Source organism: Rhinolophus hipposideros (assembly GCF_964194185.1).
Source record: "Rhinolophus hipposideros genome assembly, chromosome: 21".
Taxonomy (NCBI): Eukaryota; Metazoa; Chordata; class Mammalia; order Chiroptera; family Rhinolophidae; genus Rhinolophus; species Rhinolophus hipposideros.
Window position 1 is genome coordinate 40,424,092 of NC_138067.1, and position 24,435 is coordinate 40,448,526.

A 24,435-nucleotide genomic window follows, 5' to 3' on the forward strand; every position below is an offset into this window, starting at 1 on the left:
TCCGGAGGTATCGGGGTCGAGTCCCGCCTCGTCCGTGGTTTTGGCGGGATGCGGTGGGGTGGGGCGGCAGGGAGGAAGTTCAATGTGCTGGCCTGAGGGAGTGCTGAGAACTCAGGGAGGAATCATACCTGGCGTGTCCGCTGCAAGAGGGCGCGCCTCTGTGGAGGGAGGCAGGGATTCAAACCACTTAGGAAAGGGCGCAGGTCCGGTTGGACCGTGAAGGGTGGGCGAGGGCACTCCAGGCAGAGGGAGGACCCCGGAGCAGGAACCCTGGCCGGGACTCCAGGGTGCCCCCGAGGTGGGAGGTGAGGCAGCAGGAATGGTCAGGTCGGGCCCGAAGGGGCGCCTTATGCTGAAGCCATGAGAGGCGACCTGGTGGCGCTGCTGGGATCAGGACCGCGTACTAAATCCTCGGGGGCCTGGTGGAGGGGGAATTTAGTCAAGGGTCGATGCCTGCTGGTGGAGCCCTGTGCACGCCCAAGAGGCAAACCCGGCACTGGCGCAGTCCACAGGGCTCGGGCCTTAGGGCCCGTGGTCGCCGACGGGAATGAAAGCTTGTCCAAGAGGGAGAGTTGTCTGCGGTCTATTCGTAGATGTATAGGTGAGTGGGAGACATTTACCGTTTTTCATTTGAAGTCTTATTTAAAAATTTTAAAATTATATTCGAACAGGGAATGCGCCGTGCATTCTGACCACATACAAGAAGCCAACAGGGTACACAGTAAAAACGAATCTACTTCCGTTTCCACATTCCATTCCTAAAGCACCAGTTCCCAGTTTCTTTGTGGAGCCACTGTTACAGGAAAGCACTGTAGTCACTTAAGAGCTTGAGCCTGAACGCAGAGGCCAAACAAGTCCGCTCAGCCAACAGACCCACACAGGGACTGGATTATAGAATGAGCGTTTATTAACAGCACGGGTGGTCTGGGAAGGCAGCGGGTTAACACCTCCAAACACTGCCTTAATTTTCTCAGTCTGGCTTGGGGTATTTCAAGGAAAATCTGGGCGTTCCTCCAGAAGCTACAGGACAGGACGGTTCTGGGGGTCTGCATAGAGCCTTCCCGCTGGCAATCGCTCTTGGGTCATCTATCCCGGAACAATGATGGGAGTAGCCTGATAGACCATTGAGATCAATAAACCTAAGGGTATCAATCGGAAGTCTCAGGGTACTTTTCTAAAACAGGGAACTGGGTGGGACGAGAGACATTCCAAGCTCAAGCTGCAGGGGGATGATGTATTATTGTTAAGCTTTAGGTAGGTCGGTCAAGGAAAGGTGAAGCCGCTGACCCAGCGAAGCCTCTACTGTGGGGGTGCTAACCCGGCCGTTTCAAGCCGAGGTTCACATGTTAAGGCGCTGACCTTGGCCAAGTTCCTTAACCTTCTGCCTCTGTCTTCTCATTTGTAAATGGGAAGGTGACCGCACCTTAGGATGTAACTGGCAGGGTTAAATGGGTGAAAGTGCCCTGAACAGTACCTGGTGCATTGTAGCACTCCATGTTGTCCTTATTTTGTGATTTACAATGATAATGGTAGTGATTGATTCTGAGCTTCCCCCTCCCCTCCGAGCCTCATCCCTGCTGCCATTTTTTCAGTACTGGTGCCAGGCGGAACCATTTCTCCAGGCTGCCACAGGCTGGGTGAAAACACCCATCACACAGACTGAGTTGAGAGTCCTGTTGTTTATGGATTCTCCAGAAGATTGTGGGTGTTTAGAGGAGATACACAATGGCAGGCCATCTTTGTATTATGTCCGTCAGTGTCCCTTTTTTGCATCTTCATTTCAGATCATATTTTTTTTGGGGGGGAATATTGGGGAGCTGTTTTTCCAGGACCCATCAGCTCCATGTCGTTTTCAATCTAGTTATGTGTGGGGGGGGGGAGGTGCAGCTCACTGGCCTATGTGGGAATCAAACCAGCGACCTTGGTGTTATGAGCACTGCGCTTTAACCACTGAGCCAACCAGCCACTCACTGGGGGCTCAGCTCCAAGCTCAAGTCGTTGTTTCTCACTGGCCCATGTGGGAATCAGACCGGTGACCTTGGTGTTATGAGCACTGCACTCCAACCACTGAGCCAACTGGACGCCCAGGTCATATCTTTTTCTTATCTGAATTTCTCAACCGCAGCTCACTCTCCATGACACTTTCACATCTGGGCAACCGTCAGAGGTAGAAATGATTTAAAAAGGGAAAATAAGGAGCCTGGCACTGACCACGGGCCCACTGTGTAGCAGGCTCTGTTTTACATAAATCACTACAACCTTCCCTCCTCCCTGTTTAACAGATGTAGAAAATGAGCCTGAAAGAGAAGGCCCTTACGGACGGCCCCATGGCTGGGATGCAGCAGAGCAGAGATTCAAACCGAAGCCTGTCCCCGGGGCAAGCCCACGTTTTTTCACTGGCACCGGGCAGCCTGCCTAGTGGTGAGTCAGTCAAGCACGAGAGAGTGCTTGTCTTCTTAACTTTTGCTCTTACAAACGTTTGCCGCAGCTAATATCCTTGTACATCTGATTGCATGTATGTGATAGTATTATGAGTAGAATATTTCGTTTGAAGCAGAATTGCTGGGTGAAAGGATACACGCATTGCGAATCTTGAGAGCCATTGCCAAATGATCTATCCATGTCTGAATTTATTTCTCTGTTCATTTCATTTATTCATTCATATAATGAATGAATTATGGAACTCAAGTCATCCACCAGGCGTGGCTGTAGGTAGGAGATCCTACAATGAATGGGCCAGAGCACCTGCCCTCTGCGAGCAGACATTCTAAAGGGGTAGATGAAGGCAGGGAAAAGACGCTTGGAAGCAAAGGTCAGGATAAGGGAATTGAGAGTGACAGGTGGTCAGAGAAGGCTGCTCTGAGGAGGTAACATTGGAGCAGAGGCCTGAAAGAAGGACATAAGCCATATGAAGAGGTTGAAGAACAGGAAGTGGAAAGACCCCAGAGGAGGTGGAGTGGGCCTGGGGCCTGGCTGTTTCAGGATTGTCCAGGTGAACAGACTGGAGCAGAGCGAGGGGAGCAGAGCGAGGGGAAGAGGTAGGATTATTTAGGGATGGAGATATAGAAAGAGCTAGGTTACATGGGGTCTTCAGGCCACAGTAAGGGCTTTGGAATTGACTTCCAAGTGTAACAGGAAGCCATTGGAGAGCTGTGAGCAAGGACCAGCATGTTGTGATGTATGTTTTATAAAGATTTCTCTGGTGAACACTAAGAATGAATAGTGGTTGCCTGTAGAGGTGCGCGTTACAGACAGATACGGATCAGAGCTGTGAGGAAGACTTGTTAAGACTTTTATGGTTTTGAACCATGTAACTATTATCTATGCACAAAAAAAGTTAAATGAAAACAATGCTGGTTGCTGTGAGGAGAATGGCCTGCAGCTGCGCAGGGGTGGAAACAGATGAGGAAGCTGGTGTTCCTGCCTGGACGAGAGATGCTGGTGACTCAGGAAGAGAGTTGTGTGAGAGGAAGCATGAATCAGGGGTGACTTGAAAGTTACCCTAAAGGTTATGGAACTGACCAACTGCATGAAAAGTGATGCTTTTTACCAAGATGGGGAGAGTAGTCTTGATGGGAAATCGATAAGCTTTGAACTTCTTCACTTTGAGATGCACGTTGGACCTCAAGTTAAGTGGTCACAGTTAGGAAAAGCCAGGGTTTGTAGGTAAGAATTTTTACTGACTTTTTAAAATCACACACAGAGGTATTAGGATATAAAGAATTCCCAGGTACCCATCACCCAGTATTGACAGTTTTCTACATTTTACTTCTCTGGTTTCATCTATTTTCCCCTCCCACATCAAAGCACACTTTTTCCTGCAGTTTCTTTTTTTTTCTTTTTGAAAACAAATCTCAGATGTCCTATAATTTTATCAATAATTATAGAAATATGCTAAGTTTTGGAGCTGTTAATATATAGATATTTAAAGCCCTGGGTTTTGCAGAAACCATCCAGGCTGAGGAGAGAGAGAGAGAGAGAGACCATTCCCCGGGGCCCCCCTCATGAGGGACCAGGGAAACGACCAGCTTCCTAGAGAGTTGCTGAGTGGGGGCTGGAACTTCAGGAGAGGTAATGACTGGTGCCAAGGGAGCAAACGGTTCCAAAGCTCAACTAAGGGAGCAGAGATACGGGGCAGTGGCTGGAGGTGGACTTGTGGTCCACCATGAAAAAAACATGGCTTTTTTATCCCCAGTCTAACTATGTTATGGAAACTTCTCAATAGCATACACGTTTTATAAGGATAAGTTCATAAGTACTTTTTTTTCCTTTTCTTTCTTTTTTTGTTTTGTTTTGTTGGGTTGTAACTTAAATGTGGTAAAGTGCATAAGGGCAGAGATCTTAAGGGTACAGGTCAATGAATTTTTTGTAAATATATATAATCATGTAACTACGAACCAGGTCAAGATAGAGAACACTTCCAAACACCCAGAAATTTCCCTTGTGCCCTTTCCCTGTCAATTCCCCCCACCCCAGGAGCAGCCACTGATCTGATTGCAGTCACTAGGTTAGTTGTGCCTGCTCTTGACCTTTATAGAGATGAAGTCTGATGGCAGGTCTGTGTGTGGCTTTGTCACGCAGGGCACCCTGCTCTCTGCACCATTTGTCGTGAGGGGCGTCCGGTGGGGTATCAGCTCCCGCTCCCCACATAAGAATGCAGGACATGGTGAGGCCAAAAAGGAACACCCACGGAGCCATAGATAGGGGAGTCATAACACTATATTCTCACCGGCGGCATCCGCCTCTCTGCAATCCGCTCTTGCTAGCTCAACCATTTTCTGCTAGCGTAGCCACGGCAGTTATATTAGTGGCCAGTGGTTCACTGGTTACAGTTGACGGCCAACTAGCCACAGCTGATGGCCATCCAATCACAGTTGATGGCCATTTACTACCTGAGCCAGCACCTTTCTATGTGAGGCTGAGAGCCTGGAATCTGGTTTCTGGGGTTCTGTCCCCACAGGCTTCCTTAGCACTTTATGTCTGTGAAAGTCTTCCATACTGTTGCGTGTAACAGGATTTTGCCCTATAAGAACTTCTAAAGGATTTCCTACTGGTTCTTTTTCATGGTGGTTATTTTGCAATATCTAAAAGACTGAATTTCAGTTCCAGATGTTTTGCAGTTTGGTGACTACATAGTGAACTATAAGGATAATGGCGTCTCTAAAGTGCTTCAAGTTCCAGTGGGGTATTTTTAAGATGGGAGAAATCACAGCATGTTTGTATGCTGATGGGCGTGATGAGAGTGGAGGAGACTTGGGAACCGGGTCCTCAAGGAGGTGAGAGGGTGCAGACATGGTAAAAGTGGAGAGAGGGGTTGGAATTGAGTTGAAGAAGGGCCAGCTCATCCTGGTAAAAGAAAGGAGAGTCTTATCATTTAATATCCCTTCCAAATTGTAAAAGCCACTCCCTGGTTTTAATATGTTGGCAGCTATTCCACGCATCATCAAAGCTCAAAACAGGTCCTTGGACTGCCAATCTGGTGTTGATGTAGATAATACGGCTTCCTTTATGGACCTTAGTAAAGAACTAGACAAATACTGGCGGTGTTTGTTCTAAGTGGTGGGGCAAGAGGGAGAGGAAAGTGGTGGGCAGTTAAGACAAAGAATGTTTGGAAGAAAGAGGAGCCCCAAGGCAGGAGCAGCCATGATACCGTGATTTATTTAATAATAAACATATATTTGGTTCTTGTCCAGTTTCTGGCACAGAACTCTTAAAACCCTTGGAATTTTTGGTGATGAGAGTGATAAAGGTGTCTTTTGTTACGTTGATGAAGTGATTTTGGAAAGCACTCACTAAGGATGGGGGCTGGTCGCCCGGGGACCCAACCATAGGATTACAGGGTTGGAATTTTTTGCTCCCCTTTACCTCCCAGAAGGGGAGAGGGGCTGGAGGTTGAATCAGTTGCTAAATGGCCATCGATTTAATCAACTATGACTAATGTAACCTACATCAAAAGCCCAAACGGAGGGGATTCAGAGAACTTCTGGGTTTGGTGGCCGTGTGGAAAGCGGGCAGAGTGGCACAGTCAGAGTATGGAAGCTCCATGCCCTTTCCCCACACCTTGCCTTTTGCGTCTCTTCCATCCAGCTATTCCTAGTTTTATCCTTTTGTAATAAAGCAGTGCTCTAGTAAGTTAAATGTTTCTCTGAGTTTCTCTGAGCCACTCTAGCAAATGAATAGAACCAGAGGGAGGGTTTGTGAGAACCGCTGATCTATAGCAAGTTAATCAGAAGTGTAAGGGTGAAATTCAGGGAATAAGGCAGTTAGACTTAGCTCGTTTGCAGTCTGACTCACTGCATTGCTCGCTATCTAGCCACCGGTAATTAAACCTAGTTTGTTTGCGGTTTGATCCATTCTCATGGTCATCTGTTTTCTCTTTGTTTCTCCCCTCACCGATAAACTGAAGAACTCTGTTTCCTTTCTCAAGGCTACCCATACCTTGTTAATGAACAACACCCTAACCTGGGAAAGAGCAATTTCTTAATTCTCAGGTGCCCGGACACTGGAATCCAATTTACAACTTCTTGCAGTTTTTACTGGTAACACATTAAAGTCCTAGGCCGCTATGGCCCAGTCCAGAGTCCGGAGATAACATTGTCTTCAAACAGACCAGACCCCAGGAGGGATGTCAGCCCTCAAACCTGTCTGACTGACTCCCCCTTTCCTATATGAGAGAAAGCTAACCTGAAGTTAGGTGCCGCTGTCCACTCTCAGACTCTGGGCTCTGCCCGGGCGACACCCCACCCCCACCCCCAGCGGTGTTTCTCTCTTTACTACCCGAGGCAACCATCATCTTTGGACACTGCCAAGGGCATTCTGTCTCTGCCCTAATTGGAATAAAAACTTCCTTTGTGGAGTCTATGAGTGCTTTCACCTTTTGCGAATGACCACGGGGGAGTTAATTCCACACCAGGACGAGAAACACAGGTGAAAACCTGGACTTGTGATTGGTGGCCTAAGTGTGTGGTGGGGCCATCTTGTGGGACTGAGCCCTTATCCTAGCTCCAGGATAGGAATTTGACCCATCTCCAGGTAGATCGAGTCAGGATTGAGTTTCACAGTCAACAAAATCTCACTATGCTATTCTTGTAGGACTCACAGCTGGTGTCTGAGAATTACTTAGTGTGGAGAAAAACCCACAAGTAGGAACTATTTGCTTGATAGTTAGCAGCCAGGAATAGGGGACCCCGGAGTGGGGCAGGCAGAACGTGAAGAGCCCCTCCAGGTGAGGCGTGTGGGTGTGTTAACACAATGGAACACTACTCTGCAGTGCAAAAGAATGAGTAGCCTGGATGGGTCGCTCAGCCATGGTGCAGAGCCCAAGAAGCAAATACTGAATGGAGGAGGGTATCGGCTGGAAGGGAACGAGAGCTTTTCGGGGGCTGGAAATTTCTAGCTTGATCTGAGTGGTTGCTAGTCAGGTGAATGCCTTTGTAAAAATTCATTGAGATTTCATTTAAAATTTGTGTGCTTTATATAAAACGGATCTTACATAATAAAAGGAAAAATGAGCTAGGCTTCAGAGCAAGACTTTAACAGAAGGGTAGGTGGGGGGCACACGGAAAGGTTTTGAGCACGGGCAGGGCCCAGTCAAGTCTGGGTAGTATTAGGTCCTGGGGGAGGGGCTGGGGGGTGCGTGGAAGGGGAGAGACCACAGCTTGGACCCCACTTCAGCTCCTGGATGGCTCTCTAACCCTGGTAAACCCCTCTCTGGACCCATTTTTTTCCACCCCGTCCTCATGGGAGTGCAGGAGAAACAGAAGTGGGAGAGGGAAGTGGCCACAAGTCACCATGAGACTGAGCCTGAGGACAGAGCTCTCTGACTCATGCTGGCAGCCCCAGCCCCTGGCACAGGGCCTTCAGGAAGTAAGGGTTCTGTGAAAGGGGGTGCAAAATCTGCCGGGGGGGGGTGTCAGGACCTGCACCCACAGAGGAGAATGGTGGCAGTTGCGGGCATGGGGGCAGACCTGAGATAATTCTGAACGGGAATCTCTCATGTATTCTCTTAGCTTCTTAGCCCCTTCTAACCAGTTCCTAGCTTTCTCAGTGGAAACCAACATGCAGTAGAAAGTGAGGGGCTTAGCTCCACCCCACGTATTCAGTGTGTTCATTCAGTGAAACTCACTGAGGCCCTCCTGTGACATTGAGGACACAATAGTGAACAAAAATGAAAATACGGTGTAATGATCTCCAAGTGCCTGAGCAGGCCAGTTGGCTGAGTGCTGGGGGCTCGAGCCGGGCTGCCTGGGTCAAATCCCAGCTCCTTCACCTCTTTGCTATGGCCTTGGACAGGTTTCTTAATCTCACTGTACCTCAGTTTCCTTATCTGTAAAACAGAACCCACTTTGCCTTCCTTCTTTTGTAGAGATTTTGTGAGATCATTTATACAGAGGGCTTACATGGCACGTGGCCCAATAAATATTACTGTGGTAGAGTTGGGTTCATGGGGCTGTGGGAGCTTCGTAGAGGGCTTCCTGGAGGAGGGGACATTAAAACCGAAGCCTAAAGCAAGAGTAGGAAGGAGTTGGCCAGCTGAAGGGGGGTGGGGTGAGGAAAGTGGTCCTGGAGGAATGAGTTTGGCAGGGGACCTGGTGACACTTTGAGGAGGGTTTCCTGTAGGGTGGAAATGTCTTTGGAGGTCTTGTCTAGTTCCTGTCTCCTTTACTCCCCAAGTGGGTTGGCGGCTAGAAGAAGGACCGTCTGGTGGTGGGTGGTGCAGGCCCCAGTTTAGCAGGGCTGAGGGCGAGGCTGGCTGTGGACTGCAGGGAAATCCAAAGATAGCTCAGCAGGGGAGGATGACCGGCAGCCTGGGCTTCCCCGCAAATCGAGGGAAGTGTGGATGAATCAGCTTCTCAAAGTGGAATGAAGTGGTCTTCATTCCAAAGTGTTCTCACTGCTGCGGGAAGTGAGACCTGGGTTGGAGACCCAAGGCCACTTGCCACGGACTCAGCTGTGACAGGGCACAGAGGGAGGGTCAGCAGTGGGACAGGCTGGGTGTGAATCTGGGCCCTGCAGCTGGGTTCCCAGCTTCCAGGCCCGGCTCCTCTTGAAACCTCAGCTTCTGTATCTGTACAGGGCTGGGCGAGGGCTTGTGGTGATTTATAAAAAGGGAGCAGAGCTGGGTGTACAGTAGGACCTCTGGAAGTGTCAGTCCCCTCCCTTTTTCCTGTCTGAGGCCTAGCAGATGTGAAAGGATGGTTTGGGATTCCTGCTAGTCTCCTGGTGGGTGGGAGGGTTGTCATCTAGGTTCTGATGTGATAAGGGGAAAAGGGTGGCAGAAAAAATAAAAAGAGCAGCCACACATTATCTGAAAATCAATAGTAATAATAAAAATGATTATTCATGTATTTGTTCTTACTGAATGCCCGGCCCTCTGTGCCACTGCGTTTTAATCTTCACAGCAGCTCCATGGGGGCGAGGGGTGGCCCCATTTTGCAGGTGAGATAAAATGTTCAGAGAGGTAAAGCCACTTGCCCCAAATCACACAGCCAGTGGATGGCAGAGCCAGGATCTGCCTGAATTCGAAGCCTTTGCTCTCAGATCTGGGGTGGGGGGGAGTTGTTGAGGACTCCCCAGCCTACAGACGTGGGAGGGCGCTTAAGGGATGCCTGTGTTTCATAGATGGGGAAACTGAGGTTCAGACAGGGCAGGGTAAGGGCCTTCCACTGGATGACTTGCCTGTTTGGAGTGTGGATATATGTTTAGAAGAAACAGCAACTTCTGTCTTTGTTTAACCTTTATTACAAAGTAGAGCAGAGACTGGTGAGCTGCGCCACCCCTTTCCTCTCCTCCCCGCCCCCCCATCTCCTCCTCAGGATATTCTCTGCAACTCTGGAAAAATGGTGTTCTCTTGCTCTCCCACCAGGGGGCGCCACCTCCTGCCTTGTCCCAGCCGCAAGCCTGGATCCTTCAGCTCTACCGTCCAGCGGTAACTGAAGCCCCGGGGATCAGGGACTCTGGGCCCCAGCTGTCCCAGCCCCAGGAACCTCCACTTCTAACTGAAAGGTGGAGGTCATCTATAGCAGCACAGTGAGGGTGTCTTCGTTGAGGGTATGTGGAGTAGTGGTGATCAGTTTCCTATTTGTGGCCTCGGTGGGCCACGGCCTCCCTCCTCCAGCTAGTGTCCCTTCTAGCAGCCTCAGCAAGTCAGCCCACCCTCAGGTGGGGGTCCCCTTAGGTCCTTGCACTTGAGGTGCTTTTATTCATGGGGCTGGGTCAGGAGTAGCAGGGAAAATGTCCTTGACCTCGATCCTGGGAAAAATAGCCTGGTTCTTCCTTCGTGGGTCCTGGGGAGACAAACGGAGAGCTGGATAGACCGGCAGGCCAGAAACCAGTGGACAGGAGGAAGGAAGAGTATGGGTATACCCAACACCAAGAGATGGGCAGCTGGCCATTTGGACAGAACCAGAGAACGTGCCCAGAGACAGAGACCAAGCAAAGAAAGAGGGAGAGGGTATTGAGGGTCAGCGAAGGGGAGAAGAAATGTCTCCTTCCTTCATTGCCTGGCAAGCCCCGAACTTGGGGTCCTTTCCTGCAGACACAGCCAGAGCAGAAAGGAAAGGGTGGCCATGCATCCCCAATCCCTTATGCCATATGGGGTGCTGGCCACAAGCACCCCATATGCTTTCCTGAATGCTTTCCAGAATGCTTTCCTGCCCAAGCCCAGCCTCCTCACCAGCTACGTGGCCTCTTGGCTGGGTTCTGGAAGCTGCTTTGGCCCCAGGGCAGTGCTAAGCAGCTCGGTCAAGGTGTCCAGCTTTCCTGCCAGTGCGTCAATCCTCTTCTCCAGGGCCTGGTGTGAGCTGTTCAGACCCAGTTGCAAGTCACACAGGATCATGTGCATCTGGGTAGAGAGAGGGTGGGAGGTGTCGGAGCTGGGTGCACCCTCCCTGTCCCTGGGAGTAAGGCGATGGAACCAGCATACTAAATCCTTACAGGCCCTCGATAATAATGATGATTATCCTCAGTAATAAGGCCCCATTTATTGACCTCCTATCACACCCCAGCTACTTGGCTAGGTGCTTTTCATGTACAAAATCCTAAAAGTACAAAATTCTAAAAGCCATGAGGAGTGAGAATCCTGTTCGTAACTTTATAGCTGAGGAAACTGAGGTCTGGAGCAGTTAACTGACACGCCCAAGGCAGCCCCTAGAATAGGGCCCAGGACGTAGTAGGCCCAGTTGTGAATGCCTGATTTCAAAACCCACGCAGCCTTCTCAAACCAGGATTCACAGCTTCGTCCTTGAGTGTCTGGGAACTTTCTAGGAGAATTCTTCTATTCTGTTTTTGGTTCGATAACCTTTGGAAACGATCACCGGCCAAATCTGGCAGATCGAGGCTACCACCTCCTCACTGAGCCCTGCCCTGCAGTGGAGGGGCCTGGATCGGTGACTGTGTTTACTGTGGCATCAGTGCCCAGGGCCACTGTTTGAATTGTCGCAGACTAATGAGAAGCCACCGGAGAAGCAAAAGAAGCTGTGAGTCAAGCCGAGGGGTGTGACGTCACGTCCCTGAGCACTGGTGGAATCAAGGGGTCCCAGCAGGAGGTGGGCAGTCTGGGTTGCTTGGCCAGGGAGGTGAAGGCCCCTCTTGCCAACAGCAGCAGACATTGAGTTTTACTGAAACAATGTCACCCTTCCCCATGTCACTTGTTAATTATTGGTTTTCCATGTTTGAACTTGGTTTGTAAATTTGCTTTGGTTTTATTGTATAAGAATCAGAGTTGGAAGGAATTTTATATCCGTCCACATGTAAGTAACTTGACAATAAAAATAATTTAAAACCAAACAGTGGAGTTCTTTGTGCAGTTTCTTTTCTTTTTCTTTTTTTTTCTTCTTTTTTTTTTTTTTTTTGAGTTTTAAAGGGCTCTCTGTACCTTACATGGGTTTAGGAAAGTCTGTATTGCATCATTCATTCATTCAACCACAAACCTTTATTGAGTGCCGGTGTGCCAGGCCCCAGCAGTGTTCCCCATTCCAGGGCCAGATTTCCCTGCCCACAGCCCCGACCTCCCTCCTCTCCCAGACCCGCTCCCACTGGATCCTGGTACCTTAGAGATGTCCACCATGGAGTTCACTTGCTCCCGGAGCTTTCGGTGTTTCAGCCGCACCTGGCGGAACCTGTGGGAAGAAATAGCGGCCAGTTTTCCTATAAGCCTTGTCCCCAGATGTGGCCCTAGCTCGGCGGAGTGATAGGGGAGAAGAGACCCACAGTACAAAGAAGAAAAGTCCCCAGAGAGCTGAAGGGGTGGGAGGGGAGGGGCTGCACCCATGAGTCCCCCTAGCAGGTAAGAGACCCGGGTTTCGAGGCCCACACAGTGGCCTGGAGCCGCAGACACTCCGAGACACGCAGGATCACCTGTCACAGACAGACACTGAGGTCCAGGCAGACAGCTGCTCAGTCACACGTGGGTGTGCAGAGGGGGACGTGGACGTGGGAGTGCACGTACACACACACACACACACACACACCCGGCCCTCACGTGTTGATGGCGGCCAGCAGCTTGCGCTGGTGCCTGCGGGCAGCTCTAGAGTCCTTCCTGCGAGTGTGTTTGTGGAACATCCAGGCCTCTTGCAGCACTCGAGCAGCCGACTCCTTCATCTGGGGGTGGATGGCACAGTGTCAGTGCATAGATCCCTACGTTCTGGGAAGAGGGGGCTGGGGGCCGGGGCCTCTGGGTCTCAGGGAGGAGGGGCTGGGGGCCTGGGCTCCTGGGTCCAAGGGAGGAGGGGCTGGGGGCCTGGACTCCTGGGTCTGAGGGAGGAGGGGCTGGGGTCTGGGCTCCTGGGTCTGAGGGAGGAGGGGGCTGGGGGCCTGGACCTCTGGGTCCGAGGGAGGAGGGGCTGGGGGTCTAGACTCCTGGGTCTGAGGGAGGAGGGGCTGGGGTCTGGGCTCCTGGGTCTGAGGGAGGAGGGGGCTGGGGGCCTGGACCTCTGGGTCCGAGGGAGGAGGGGCTGGGGGTCTAGACTCCTGGGTCTGAGGGAGGAGGGGCTGGGGTCTGGGCTCCTGGGTCTGAGGGAGGAGGGGGCTGGGGGCCTGGACCTCTGGGTCCGAGGGAGGAGGGGCTGGGGGTCTAGACTCCTGGGTCTGAGGGAGGAGGGGCTGGGGTCTGGGCTCCTGGGTCGGAGGGAGGAGGGGGCTGGGGGCCTGGGCTCCTGGGTCTGAGGGAGGAGGGGCTGGGGGCCTGGACTCCTGGGTCTGAGGGAGGAGGGGCTGGGGTCTGGGCTCCTGGGTCTGAGGGAGGAGGGGGCTGGGGGCCTGGACCTCTGGGTCCGAGGGAGGAGGGGCTGGGGGTCTAGACTCCTGGGTCTGAGGGAGGAGGGGCTGGGGGCCTGGACTCCTGGGTCTGAGGGAGAAGGGGCTGGGGGCCTGGACTCCTGTGTCTGAGGGAGGAGGGGCTGGGGTCTGGGCTCCTGGGTCTGAGGGAGGAGGGGGCTGGGGGCCTGGACCTCTGGGTCCGAGGGAGGAGGGGCTGGGGGTCTAGACTCCTGGGTCTGAGGGAGGAGGGGCCGGGGGCCTGGACTCCTGGGTCTGAGGGAGGAGGGGCTGGGGGCCTGGACTCCTGGGTCTGAGGGAGGAGGCGCTGGGGGCCTAGACCTCTGGGTCCGAGGGAGGAGGGGCCGGGGGTCTAGGCTCCTGGGTCTGAGGGAGGAGGGGGCTGGGGGCCTGGACGCCTGGATCTGAGGGAGGAGGCGCTGGGGGCCTAGACCTCTGGGTCTGAAGGAGAAGGGGCTGGGGGCTGGACTCCTGGGTCTGAGGCCCGAAGGGTTTGGGTTTGGGACTCCTATGTAGGCCGGTTGTCACCTCTTTGGCATACTGGATGTCCATCATGAAGTTGTGCACGTGCTTCTCGGCCTTATTAAACTCCAGCTTCCGAGCCACCACGGCCACCAGCAAGGCAGTGCAGCAGACCCCCTGTGGACACAGCAGGCACTATGACCCAAGGGCTGTGGGGCTCTGTAGGCCCGTCCTGTGCCACCACTTCTCTCCTTGAGCCCTCCCAACAGCCACAGAAGTCAGGCAAACCACCTCTAGTTGATAGACAAGCAAACAAGTTCAGAGAGAACCAAGGTCCCAGAGCTCCAAGGGGTGGAACTAGGACCAGAAATCGTGTCTGAGACCAACTCTTGTGCACAGTATTTACACCATCAGAGTGTTCTCTTTCTTTAAGGGTACGATTGGTGGAGGGGAGAAGGGCTGGTTCTGGGCGAGGGGCAGACCTCGGGCTCCTACCCCACTGCTCACACCCAGTCGGCCATGGGGTCACCCAGAGTGTCCCTCACCCTCCCACCCACCCCCACAGCCTCTGCCCAGCTCTGGCCCCATCTTCCTCCTGCACCATTTCCAGCCTTCCAAGCACCCCACCCTGATCCCAGGGACATCTAACCCCAGTTCTGACACGGCCCCTTTCACCCTAATTTCCTAGGCTCCCACAGCCCCAGATGTCTTAGCCCAGCTTCCAAGGCCTTCCCAGGTCTGGGTCGCCCTCCTCTGCCTGGCCTCCCTCCCAGACAGCTCAGCCCCAGCCTCACGCTACCTCACCTGCCTGAGCACCTGGGTCCAAACCCTCATTCTCCTTTTCTGCTCTCAAGGCCTTTGATCCTCCGAGGCCATCAAATCCCAACTGCTCTGAGGCACCTGCTCATTCTCCATTGAGTTAGAAGGAATCTTTCTGAAGCCTCCTCCACCCTGTGTGTTTCTGCCCTTCACCACTCAGAAGAGTTTACTAGAAACATGAACTCCAGCACTGCTTGGGTTCCGAGCTCAGCTTTCAATTTCAGCAAGTTATTTCATCTCTCAGTGCCTCAGTTTCTTGTCTGTAACATGGGCATGGCCTCAGCATTACCCTGTGGACTCTGTAAGTTAACACCTGAGAAGTGTTTAGAGCAGAGACCGGCTCAGAGTGGTGCTGTGAAGTTAGCTGTCATCATTCCACTGCGCCATGGAGCCTTTCGGCCGGGAGTGGGCTGAGAGCTCTAGTGCAAGTTGCCTTCTCTCTAGGTTTCAGTTTCTTCTTTGTCAAATGAGGGAGGAGGTCCCAGGTAGCCGTGAGTGTCCCTGACCCTTTGGGAGTGTTGCACTGGCTGAGTCTCTGCACCTCTTTCCTTGTCACAAAACCACCGTGAGTGTGAATGTGAGTGAGTGAGTGAGTGTGTGTGTGTGTGTGTGTGGCAGTTCCCCGCCAGCCCATCCATCACCTGTGGGCCCAGGGCTTGGGGATTCAACATGTCCTGGCAGCTTGCATCCCTACGGATAAAGGTAGCCAGATCTCTCAGGGAGGTGAAGGCCATGGCATTGGGGGCTGGGTCCTGGGAGTGGTAGGGATGGAACAGGATACCTGGGTCTTTGAAGGGTAAGGGGTGGTTGTCTGGATTCAGGAGGAGGAGGAATGAACTCCGGGGAGGAGGAATGAATCTGGTGCTAAAGAGCCTCTGCCTCATCCTTGGGGACACGGGAGCTGGGGTGGGGATGGTAGATGCCTGGGACCACTTACAATAACAGCCCCCCCCTTCCCCATCTCCTGAGCCACGTACAATATTTCCTGTGTGCTGGGCACTGCCTGAGACCCTTTACAGGTTTTAATTAATTGAATCTCCTCAGGAACCCCATGAGGCGTACACTAGTATCGGCATCTCATTTTATAGGTGAGGAAACTGAGGCCCAGAGAGATATATGGCTGGCTCCCAGTTAGGAAGTGGCAGAAGCAGGATCTGGCCCCACGATTAGACTGGAGCCTTGGTGGAAGCTGGAAACTGGATTTCTGGGTCCTGGAGGAGCCCAGAGCTGGGAAAGCAGGTCCCTGAGTCCTAGATGATTGGGAGAGTGACGGGGTGGGCAGGATGCGTGAGCTCAGGGCTGGATTCCTGGATTCCAGAAGGAAATGGGCCTGGGAAGTTAGTGGCCTGTGTCCCCTGTGTCCCTGGCGTCCTAGGTTCCGCAGAGAGCAAGGATTTCAGGGATGGATTCCTGGATTTTAAAAGGAAATGGGTCTGGGGGTTTGTGTCCTGCAGAGGGACTGGGGCCAAGAGGTGGTCCAGGCACCCAAGTTTCTCAGGGGGGATTGCCTGCGTTGGCTTCATGGTTCACTGGCTGCAGGGGTTAGCCGTTCGGAATAAGGGTAGGGCCTTGGAGAGGCTGCACTCACCATGACCCCGGTGCAGAGGCAGACAATCTTGCCCCACATCGTGCTGGGCACCACGTCCCCGTAGCCGATGGTCAGGAACGTGATGGGGATCAACCAGAGCGTGTCAGAAAGGTGTCCAGTGGCATTAACAGTCTGCCTGTGGGGAAGGGTGAGTTAGTGCTGAAACCCAGTTCCTAGGGGTTCCCGTGGTGATTGATACCCTCTTCCTAATACACACCTCCAATCCCAAGAGGCACTGAGAGGAAAAGCCAGTGAGTTCTGGGCTTCGGAGAGCCTGCCTGGCCTCCCCTCTGCTGTGTGACCTGGGCAAGATGCTCAGCCACTCTGGGCAGAGGGATTTAAACCTGGGTGCAGCCGATTCCAAAGCCCGTTTGGTTTTAACGAGGCTACCAGGGCTGCTGTATTTGGAGCGTGTGGTTGAGGGGTTGAACCCAGCCGGGAAACACTCGTCAGACCCTGGCAGGGAGCTGCATCCACCCAGAGGAAGGGGTGCCTTTTTTCTAATTTCCACAAAGATGCTCTCTGGCCTAGAGGTGGCCCTATCAGGACTAAAAAGGTGGGACTCTACAAAAGCTTGGCGGGACTGTGCCCCTCACTTCCTAGAAGGGGATGTTTCAGTCCAGCCGAGGAAGGAATCTGAAATCGGGATTTGTCCGACTTTGGCCCATGGACCCCTTGCATCAGTGTCTGCAGGGAGAGCTTCATCCTTGAGGGCCCCAGACACCTTAGACCTAAATTAGTGTCTGGAGGTGGGGATGAAATGTGTGCTGTTAACAAGCACCACCCCCGCATCCCAAAGTACACTCACGTTTGAGGAGTTCTGCCTTGGGACTTAGAAATTTGACTCCCTCCCCATGCTCCCATTTTTCGGATGAGAAACATGGTGGGAGGACCATTCATGGACCCTGATCCTAACCGATTTCCCAACTGGGAAAACTAAGGTCCTGTGAGATGAAGAAATTTAAAGTTGAGAAAAGGTTACAATTGACAGGGAGACTTTAAAGATGGTGGAATTTGTAAAATTCACCCATTTTACAGATGGGAAAACAGGCTCAGAAAGGAGAGCTCTAAAGCCAGATCTCACTCTCCACCTCCCCTCAAGAATCCTTTCCAGATGCACTAAACCAGAGGTTCTCAAACTTGAATGGGCATCAGAATCACATGTTAAGACATTGCTTGGACCCTCCCCCCGGAGTTTTGGATTTAGTAGGTCTGGGTGCAGCCTGAGAAGTGGGTTTGCAACAAGTACCCAGGTGATGCTGGTGGTCCCGGAACTACACTTTGAGAACCACTAGCTGATTACTCCTAATTTCTTTATCTGAGAGAGTCAGACTGGGGCCCTGAAAGGGTACAGGCCCAGCATTACACACGATGTCCAGCAGGCAGCCTGGAATCGGGTACCAGTTCTCTGCGGGGAATTCTCTTGCAGAGCCTACAGTGCATCTGTGCTAATTCGGAAAAGGTGTTCCTTTCCTCCAAGGCAGATGCAGCCCTTGGCCAGGCCCCAGCCCCGGGGTTTGGAGACAGTACAGATGCCAGGAGACCCGAGGCAGGAGAGGCTGGGAAGCAGGAAGGGAAGGACTTCCTAAGATGTGTGCGTGTCTTGGGGAGACTGGAGGCTGCAGGTGGAGGGGGGCTGGGCTGGCCTGTGGGCTCCTCCCACCCCGTGGACGAGAATGGACAAACAGCTGGGTCCACTGCTTGGCCCGCGGGGCCCCACCTGCACCACCGTCCAGGGCAGTACAGCGGCCCTGGCTGCGGGCGGCTCCTCCAGGCGCTCCTGGTCCCCCCTGCACCAGCACCCTCACCTCTCGGCCACCGACAGCACCCAGGCGGTGGTGAGCCAGAGGCCAAGCGTGAGGCCGAGCAGCAGGCGGCCTGGGTGCGTGGTCATGTACAGCTTGGCCACGAACCAGTGGCGGAAGCGGACCTGGTTGAGGGCGCCGATGCTGCGGTAGGACGCGTTGAGCAGCACGCCGCTGTGCAGGAGCACGGCCCGGGGCACGAGGTAGAGGCGCAGCAGCATGGCCAGCGACAGCAGCGCCTCCCCCTGGCTCAGGAAGCCCGGCCAGGACTGCGTCGCGATCCGCGGGGTCCTCGAACCCTGCGCGCACGGCGGGCCCCGCACTGGCGCCGGGTGCAGCCCGCACACCGCCAGCTCCAGCAAGATCTGCGCCGCCTGCCGCCGGGTCAGCGCCACGCGCCAGTCCCGGAGCCCGTTGTCCGTCATGAACAGCTGCGGGGAGGGGACAGACGGGGAAGAGGGGTCACACGAAGGTCAGGCGCTGCGCGAGCCTGCAGCTGGGAGATAAGGGGGGCGCGCCGGCCAGGACCGGGAGCGAGGCAAATAGAGCAGGGGCGGGGGACTGGCGTGCGCCGGCTAGGAGCAGAGCAGGACCCGAGGAAGACGGCTCTCCTACTTCTTTCCTCCCTCCCCCCTAGTTTCAGCCCACTTCTAGAAATTCCAGCTCAGGAACACTTAATGAGCTCCTACTGTGTGCCCCAGGTTGTCGGTGAACAAAATATACAGAAACCCCTGTCTCTTGGGAGCTTAGATTCCACATCCATGGAGCCATTTCCTGCTCCTTTTTCTGGGGACACTCGTGCAGTATTTGTAATCGCCATACCATTAGCAATGACAATAACTAACATTGACGGGGCACTTTGGATGTGCCAGGCATTGTCGTATCCCCTTTACATGTAACTCTGAATGCTCACAACACAGTGAGATTGAAAGTATTATCACCCCCATTTTATAGATGTGGAAACTGAGGCTCTTCAAGTGGACAGTGGCACAGCTGGGCTACAAACCCAGGACACTTAACTGCTGGAATGACTGCTATTAATGATAATGTGTACTTATGCTGGGCACCTCTTACACCTCTTTCCAGGTACTGCAAGGAGCATTATTACCACATATGGCCAACGATCCCCATTTTATATGCAAAGGTATGGGGGAAGGACAACAGGATCTGGGGAGGTGGGGGATGGGATGAGAGGGGTGCGGGGGTTGAGTGTCCCAGTGAAACATGACACTGGAGGAGGATAAGAGTCTGTGGGATATTGGCACCGAGATGGGGGAGCTCAGTAGTGGGGAAGGACTGGGGGCTCAGGTTGCATGGGATTGGAACAGGTGGGGGCTTAGCAATGGAGGGCAGTGATCTGGAAGGCTGTGTCTGGAGGGAGGCTGCATGGGGGCAGAGTGGACAGAGGCCTGGGGGCAGAAACTCTCAGCATCCGCGAGTGTGCAAGGAGCCTGGGGGCTGCTCACTAGGCTCTGTCTGTCTGTGGTTCATCCCATCCCAGTGCGTGATGGGGTGGACGCATCTCAAGGGGGAGGAATCTCGTGATTCAACGCAGAAGGAGGCAGAGGAAGGAAAGTGTGAGTGACAAGGTGTGGTGGGGCTGGGGGCGGGGCCTGCCCTACCTGGACCTCTTTGGCGTGAAAGGCCACGATGAGGCAAAGGAGCAAGAAGGTGGAAATGCTGATGGTGCATTTAACCAGGAACAGATAGAGCGCCCACTGTTGGGAGGGATAGAAAAAGGGGTGAGACTCTCTACCTTCTTCCCCAACAGCCTTCCCTTCCCAATTCCCAATTTCTTAGCCTCCTTTCTCCCCAACCTCTAACCCAGTTCCTCCTGATGTCTCAGTTCTGGGGAAGTCTCAAAATCATCGTGGGGTCCCCAAGCGGAGTCCCCTCTTCCTTCCCAACCAGACAGCACACGCCTGGATGCAAATGTCCACCCTCCTCCTCAGCTCTTCTCCTAAGACCCGCATCCCTGAGGGGAAACCTTGAAACTCACATTCCTTAATTCCTGTCCCCTTCTCCATCAAAAATAGTTTCTCAGTTGTGTGCTTATGGGGGTGAGTGTCAAGAAACAGACATCTGGCCTCTAGAGAGGGCCCCTCCTCCGCCCTCCCCACCCAGCTGGTCCTGCCCTGGAAAGCAACTTCAAGTCTCACGCCACCCCCCAAATTCCCGTGGAGCCTAGAAACTACACTCAATTCCCAAGGAATGAATGACACCCTCCCCTGCCTTCATCTAGGGGGCTGAGTCCCTGAGAGACCCCAGACCCAGCTCTGAGAAAGGACCCCCAGTCTGTCCCCTGCATCTCCTCTTCCCCTATCTGCTGCTCTCTCTCGTCGCCCTAAGCCGAGGGCAGATCTGGCCAGAAGCACATGGCCTCCAGAAACCAAGGAGAAGGTTTCCCCCTCTTTTTGTGTGGCAATACCTTGCAGGAATCTAGAATTCCTGAGGGAAGGATTTAGAGGGGTCTAGGACTGCTGGATTCCTTAGGAGGGGTCGGCTGGGGGGGATCACTGCTTGCGGGGTGTTGTCAAGGAGAGGGGACCACCTGGGCTCCCACCTGTTTCTCCTAAGATGCAGCCAGCTCTCCCAGGGCACAGGGCCCCACCTCAGTGCAGGGAAAGAGGGCCAGTTTCCTGCCCCAGGGGCCTGCCCCCCCACCCCTCCCCTAACAATGGTGCTGTTGTCCCCAGCCCTCCCCCACCCCTTCGTCCTTCTCTGGCACCACATTTCCTGTCTCTTTATTTACCTTGTACCCAATTCCACCCCACTAGTGGCAACCCCCCTTCCCACACTGCAATCCGCTTCTCTGGTGGTCCTCTCTACTTTTCCAACTCCTCCTCCCATATCTATCTGTCTCATTCCCCTGCACCCCCCTGGTTTGGCACCTGCCTCTCCTCCAGCCCCTCCCTCCTGACAAGCAGGTGTCTGGGTCCCTGCAAAATGAATTCATTAGACTGAGATGGAGCTGGGGAAAGGACAGGGGTGTTATCAAGGCAGTCGTAGAAAGGGGGCCCAGGAGGACCCCTAAGGTCATATATTTCAACCCTCACCCTAAGTGTACAGATGGGGAAACAGGCTCAGAGAGCTACAGCAGCTGCCCCAGAGTCCCACTGCTGGAGGCAGCAGCCTGGCAGGCAGTACAGAGAAGAAAGAAATGAGAGGTGAAAAGGCTGAGGGAGGGGGTAGGAGTGACCCCTTGTCCCTTCCCTATCTGCCAGGGCTCCCATGCCTTCACCTCCCCTGCTGGGTGGGGTGCTGGATCGTGGGAGCGGGTAGGCCCTGGCCATGCTTCCTGTTGGCATGGGATTTGGCGGCCCCACCCCCCCAGTGCCCTCTGCTCTGGCCTCGGATGTCTGGCCAGAGGAAGCCAGCCTGCTCTGAGCCTCCATGTAGCTCCTGGTCACTTCAGAGCTGCCTGCCTCCCTTGCCCCAAAATCCAAGCCTGAGCCTCCATCTGCCAGGAATCCCCCCCCAATTCAATCCTTAAATCAGTACCCCCCAACCAGCCCAATTCCACATCCCTTACCCCAGACAAGTCTCAACCCCTCCTTTCCTGTTGAGCAATTCTGTTCCGTCCTCAAGCCACTGATTCTGACCCATCACGGCCCTGACCGGGGCTGGAATGTGCCAGGAGCCTGCTCAGACCTGTCCTGGCCCCGTCTGTCCTTTCCCTCTCTCTTCACCAGCCTCAAAGTCAGCCCCTCAGTCCCCCAAAGATGCTCTAAGCCCCCTTCTTCAGCCCAGGGAGCCTGGGCCCCCAACGCCCTCCTCCCTGGGGCCCAGGGGCTCTGGCTGCTATAAACCTACCTCTCCATTACTTCCCAGGCTACACAGCATATAGGTCCTGGGGAAGTGGAGCTTCTCAGGGATGGAGATGGGAGGGTCTGTGCACGTGCGCAAGTAGCACTTCCATTTCCCACCCCCACCCCAGCTAGTTTCTTTTGGTTTTTGCATTTTACCACTGAGGTACTGGGTAATGTTAGCCGTTAGATAAGGAACCACCGCCTACTGGAAGAAGTTAGTCTCTCTCCCCACCCTCCTGTTACTGCTCCTCTGGTCTGCTCTAATCAGCCACCCTCCCACCCCCGACCCCATCTCCAAGGGTCCTGGACCTCCAGCTGTCTAACTGCGATACTTTCAAAGACTGCAACACACAGACCCCTCTTCTCTTACTTTTGCAGAGAGAGCCCCCGAGTTCCCAGGAGTCCAGGCCCCCGGCCCCTCCTCCCTCAGACCCAGGAGTCCAGGCCCCAGCCCCTCCTCCCTTGGACCCAGGCGCCCAGCCCTAAGGCCCCCTCCCGTGGCGCAGGATAAGGGATCCACTTACCGGGCACCCTCCAAACCACAGCATCTCCGCGTGTAGTACCATGAGTCCAATGCCAATTCCTGCCAGCGTCACTGACCAGCCGGCCAGCCACGTCTCCTGCTCCAGCAGGCGCTTTCGCCGCCGTAGGGCCCCCAGGCCAGGCACCAACTCCCCGCCCATGGCCCCCGGGGTCTTGGGGCTCAGCCAGCTTCCTGCCCAGGGTCCCCTACCTCGCAGCACGCAAAGGGCAGCCACTGTGGCTTGCAGGTTGTCGGCCTGCTCCACTCGGTTGCTCTGGGGCTCTTGCTTTGAGGCACAGTGGAGTCTGTGCCCTCTGGGGGTGGTGACGGCTGGGCAGGGCAGGGAGGGGCTGGGGAGGCCCCTGGGCAGAGGGGAGGCTCCTCAGCCCCCCTTCTCAGACTAAGGAGGGGCTGGGGTGTGTCTTGGGGCAGAGCAAGGAAGAGGCGTGCATCCACGTGGGTAAAGACACTGACACACAATGGTCACACACAACGGTCTGTACTGTGTCATACACACTACACTTAGCCACACCCAGACACCGTGGGACACCCTCACACACAGCCTGGCCGGAGACAGAACCTAACACACATGAGCACACAACACAACCTACACCAAGTGACTCACAACTCCCGACAAACTCTGAAACCCACAGCCACACCCAGACACCACACACACACGATGTGATACGCGCCGGCACTCAGCAAGGCAGGCTGTGCTCCGTGGCACACACAGCCACCCAGATGCTGTCCACACACGGGCACAAACATCATAGTCGAATGGGCACAACATTCTCTGACCCACACCAAAATGCCACACACCGGGGGCTGTCTACCCATAGCTATACAAACACTACGTGTACCAAGTCTTTCACCAGCACACTATGTACTGACATAGTGAAGCTAAATGCCACACACAACATATCTGTGAAAAAATGCACTCACAGGGTCTCAGAACATTACACACCTGACACGTGCAGACACACACTATTTAGGGCCACACCCGCAGTAGTCCCCAGTCACCCAGCACATGGACAGACGCACATGGACACACGTCATGCACATGGTGATGCGAGCATATAAGCTCATGGAATGAGTTACCACACGGATTCACCCCGTGTCACACACATACACCCCCGTACACAGTGCCATTCACATGAATAGTCAGAGAACAGTAGGAACGGACGCAGGCAGAGACCTCCAGTGAACGGCCACACACACAGAAACCCCAGCAGCTCATGCCCAAAGTAAGGCATTCTGGTATATTCTCGTGCATGGCACGGGACCGCCCAGAATGATGCCGAGGGGAGGAGTGGACCCGATGCCCAAATGTCATGTGTGCAGAGAAACATGCAGCATCGCCTCTGACAGACAAGCCACATTTGAGCGCCGTGTACGACAGCCGCACACTGCTGGTCACACAAACACCACATGTGCAGAGAAATACACACACACACAGTGACACAAAACGCATTGACACAGCATTTCTCAACACCACCTTTGACAGCACATGTCACATGAAACAGCAGATGTGACCCACTGACACAGCCGATCTTCTGCCTGCAACAACACCTCCCACAATACTGGGAATACACAACCACACAAACACAACACAGTGTGGGCACCGGGCTGTGAGATTGGCAGGGAAAGGAGAGGCCCCCATGGACGTACACCTCAACATGAGACATAAGGTCACATCTCTAAATGATACCCAACGGCACACACAATGCCCAGAAGGAGACACAACACACACTGACAGACAGAACAGCAAAAGCAATGCACAGTGATGCTCTGCGACCCCCAGAGTGTAGGGTGTGACCACAGGTGGTGGCACAGAAGTGATACACAGATCTGTACACCACCCATTTAGGCACAGATCAAAACCCTCCTCTAGCAACACGCGGGACACACTGGGGAGGTGACACAAAACACCTCTTGCCACATCACACACTGATCTCGCGACACAGCGGGTACTCCCAGGGACACCACTCTTCGGGGAACACACAGACATCACCCTTCTCCCCTCTCGTGTCATATATCATGCAGGAACATGGACCTGCCAGCCACAGGGAAATGAGACACACATAGACATGCCTGGCAACACACCAACACAACCCACACAGACACACCCAGAGACACCAAACCGCACAACCAGAC

The 24,435-nt window shown here is 53.9% G+C and overlaps 1 protein-coding gene and 1 long non-coding RNA gene across 3 annotated transcripts; one reads left to right on the plus strand and one right to left on the minus strand.

Moving 5' to 3' along the window:
* The first annotated feature begins 52 nt into the window (after positions 1-52).
* On the plus strand, positions 53-19,082 carry LOC308489348. Of its 2 annotated transcripts, none has more exons than XR_013992085.1 (3): positions 53-601; positions 2,283-2,421; positions 19,036-19,082. It is a non-coding gene; the product is annotated as an uncharacterized lncRNA (long non-coding RNA). The 2 variants fall into 2 exon arrangements; XR_013992086.1 differs by lacking the exon at positions 19,036-19,082 and adding an exon at positions 9,866-11,785.
* On the minus strand, positions 9,733-22,588 carry KCNN4 (potassium calcium-activated channel subfamily N member 4). Its single transcript, XM_081030302.1, has 9 exons — positions 22,283-22,588; positions 19,572-19,667; positions 17,953-18,380; positions 16,145-16,280; positions 13,804-13,914; positions 12,482-12,600; positions 12,050-12,119; positions 10,676-10,843; positions 9,733-10,286 (listed from the first exon to the last, which is right to left on the minus strand). Exons 1-8 carry the CDS (start codon positions 22,439-22,441, stop codon positions 10,679-10,681), a joined length of 1,284 nt encoding a protein of 427 aa, XP_080886428.1. The 5' UTR covers positions 22,442-22,588; the 3' UTR covers positions 9,733-10,286; positions 10,676-10,678.
* Positions 22,589-24,435: the final 1,847 nt, after the last annotated feature.

Coding starts and splice junctions, on each gene's coding strand:
- KCNN4 (XM_081030302.1), bottom strand. CDS start 22,441: ATGGGCGGGGAGTTGGTGCCTGGCCTGGGGGCCCTACGGCGGCGAAAG. Junction 19,668..22,282: donor TGTGGTTTGGAGGGTGCCCG/GTAAGTGGATCC, acceptor CCCTCCCAACAG/TGGGCGCTCTATCTGTTCCT. Junction 18,381..19,571: donor TTCACGCCAAAGAGGTCCAG/GTAGGGCAGGCC, acceptor CCCTCCCCGCAG/CTGTTCATGACGGACAACGG.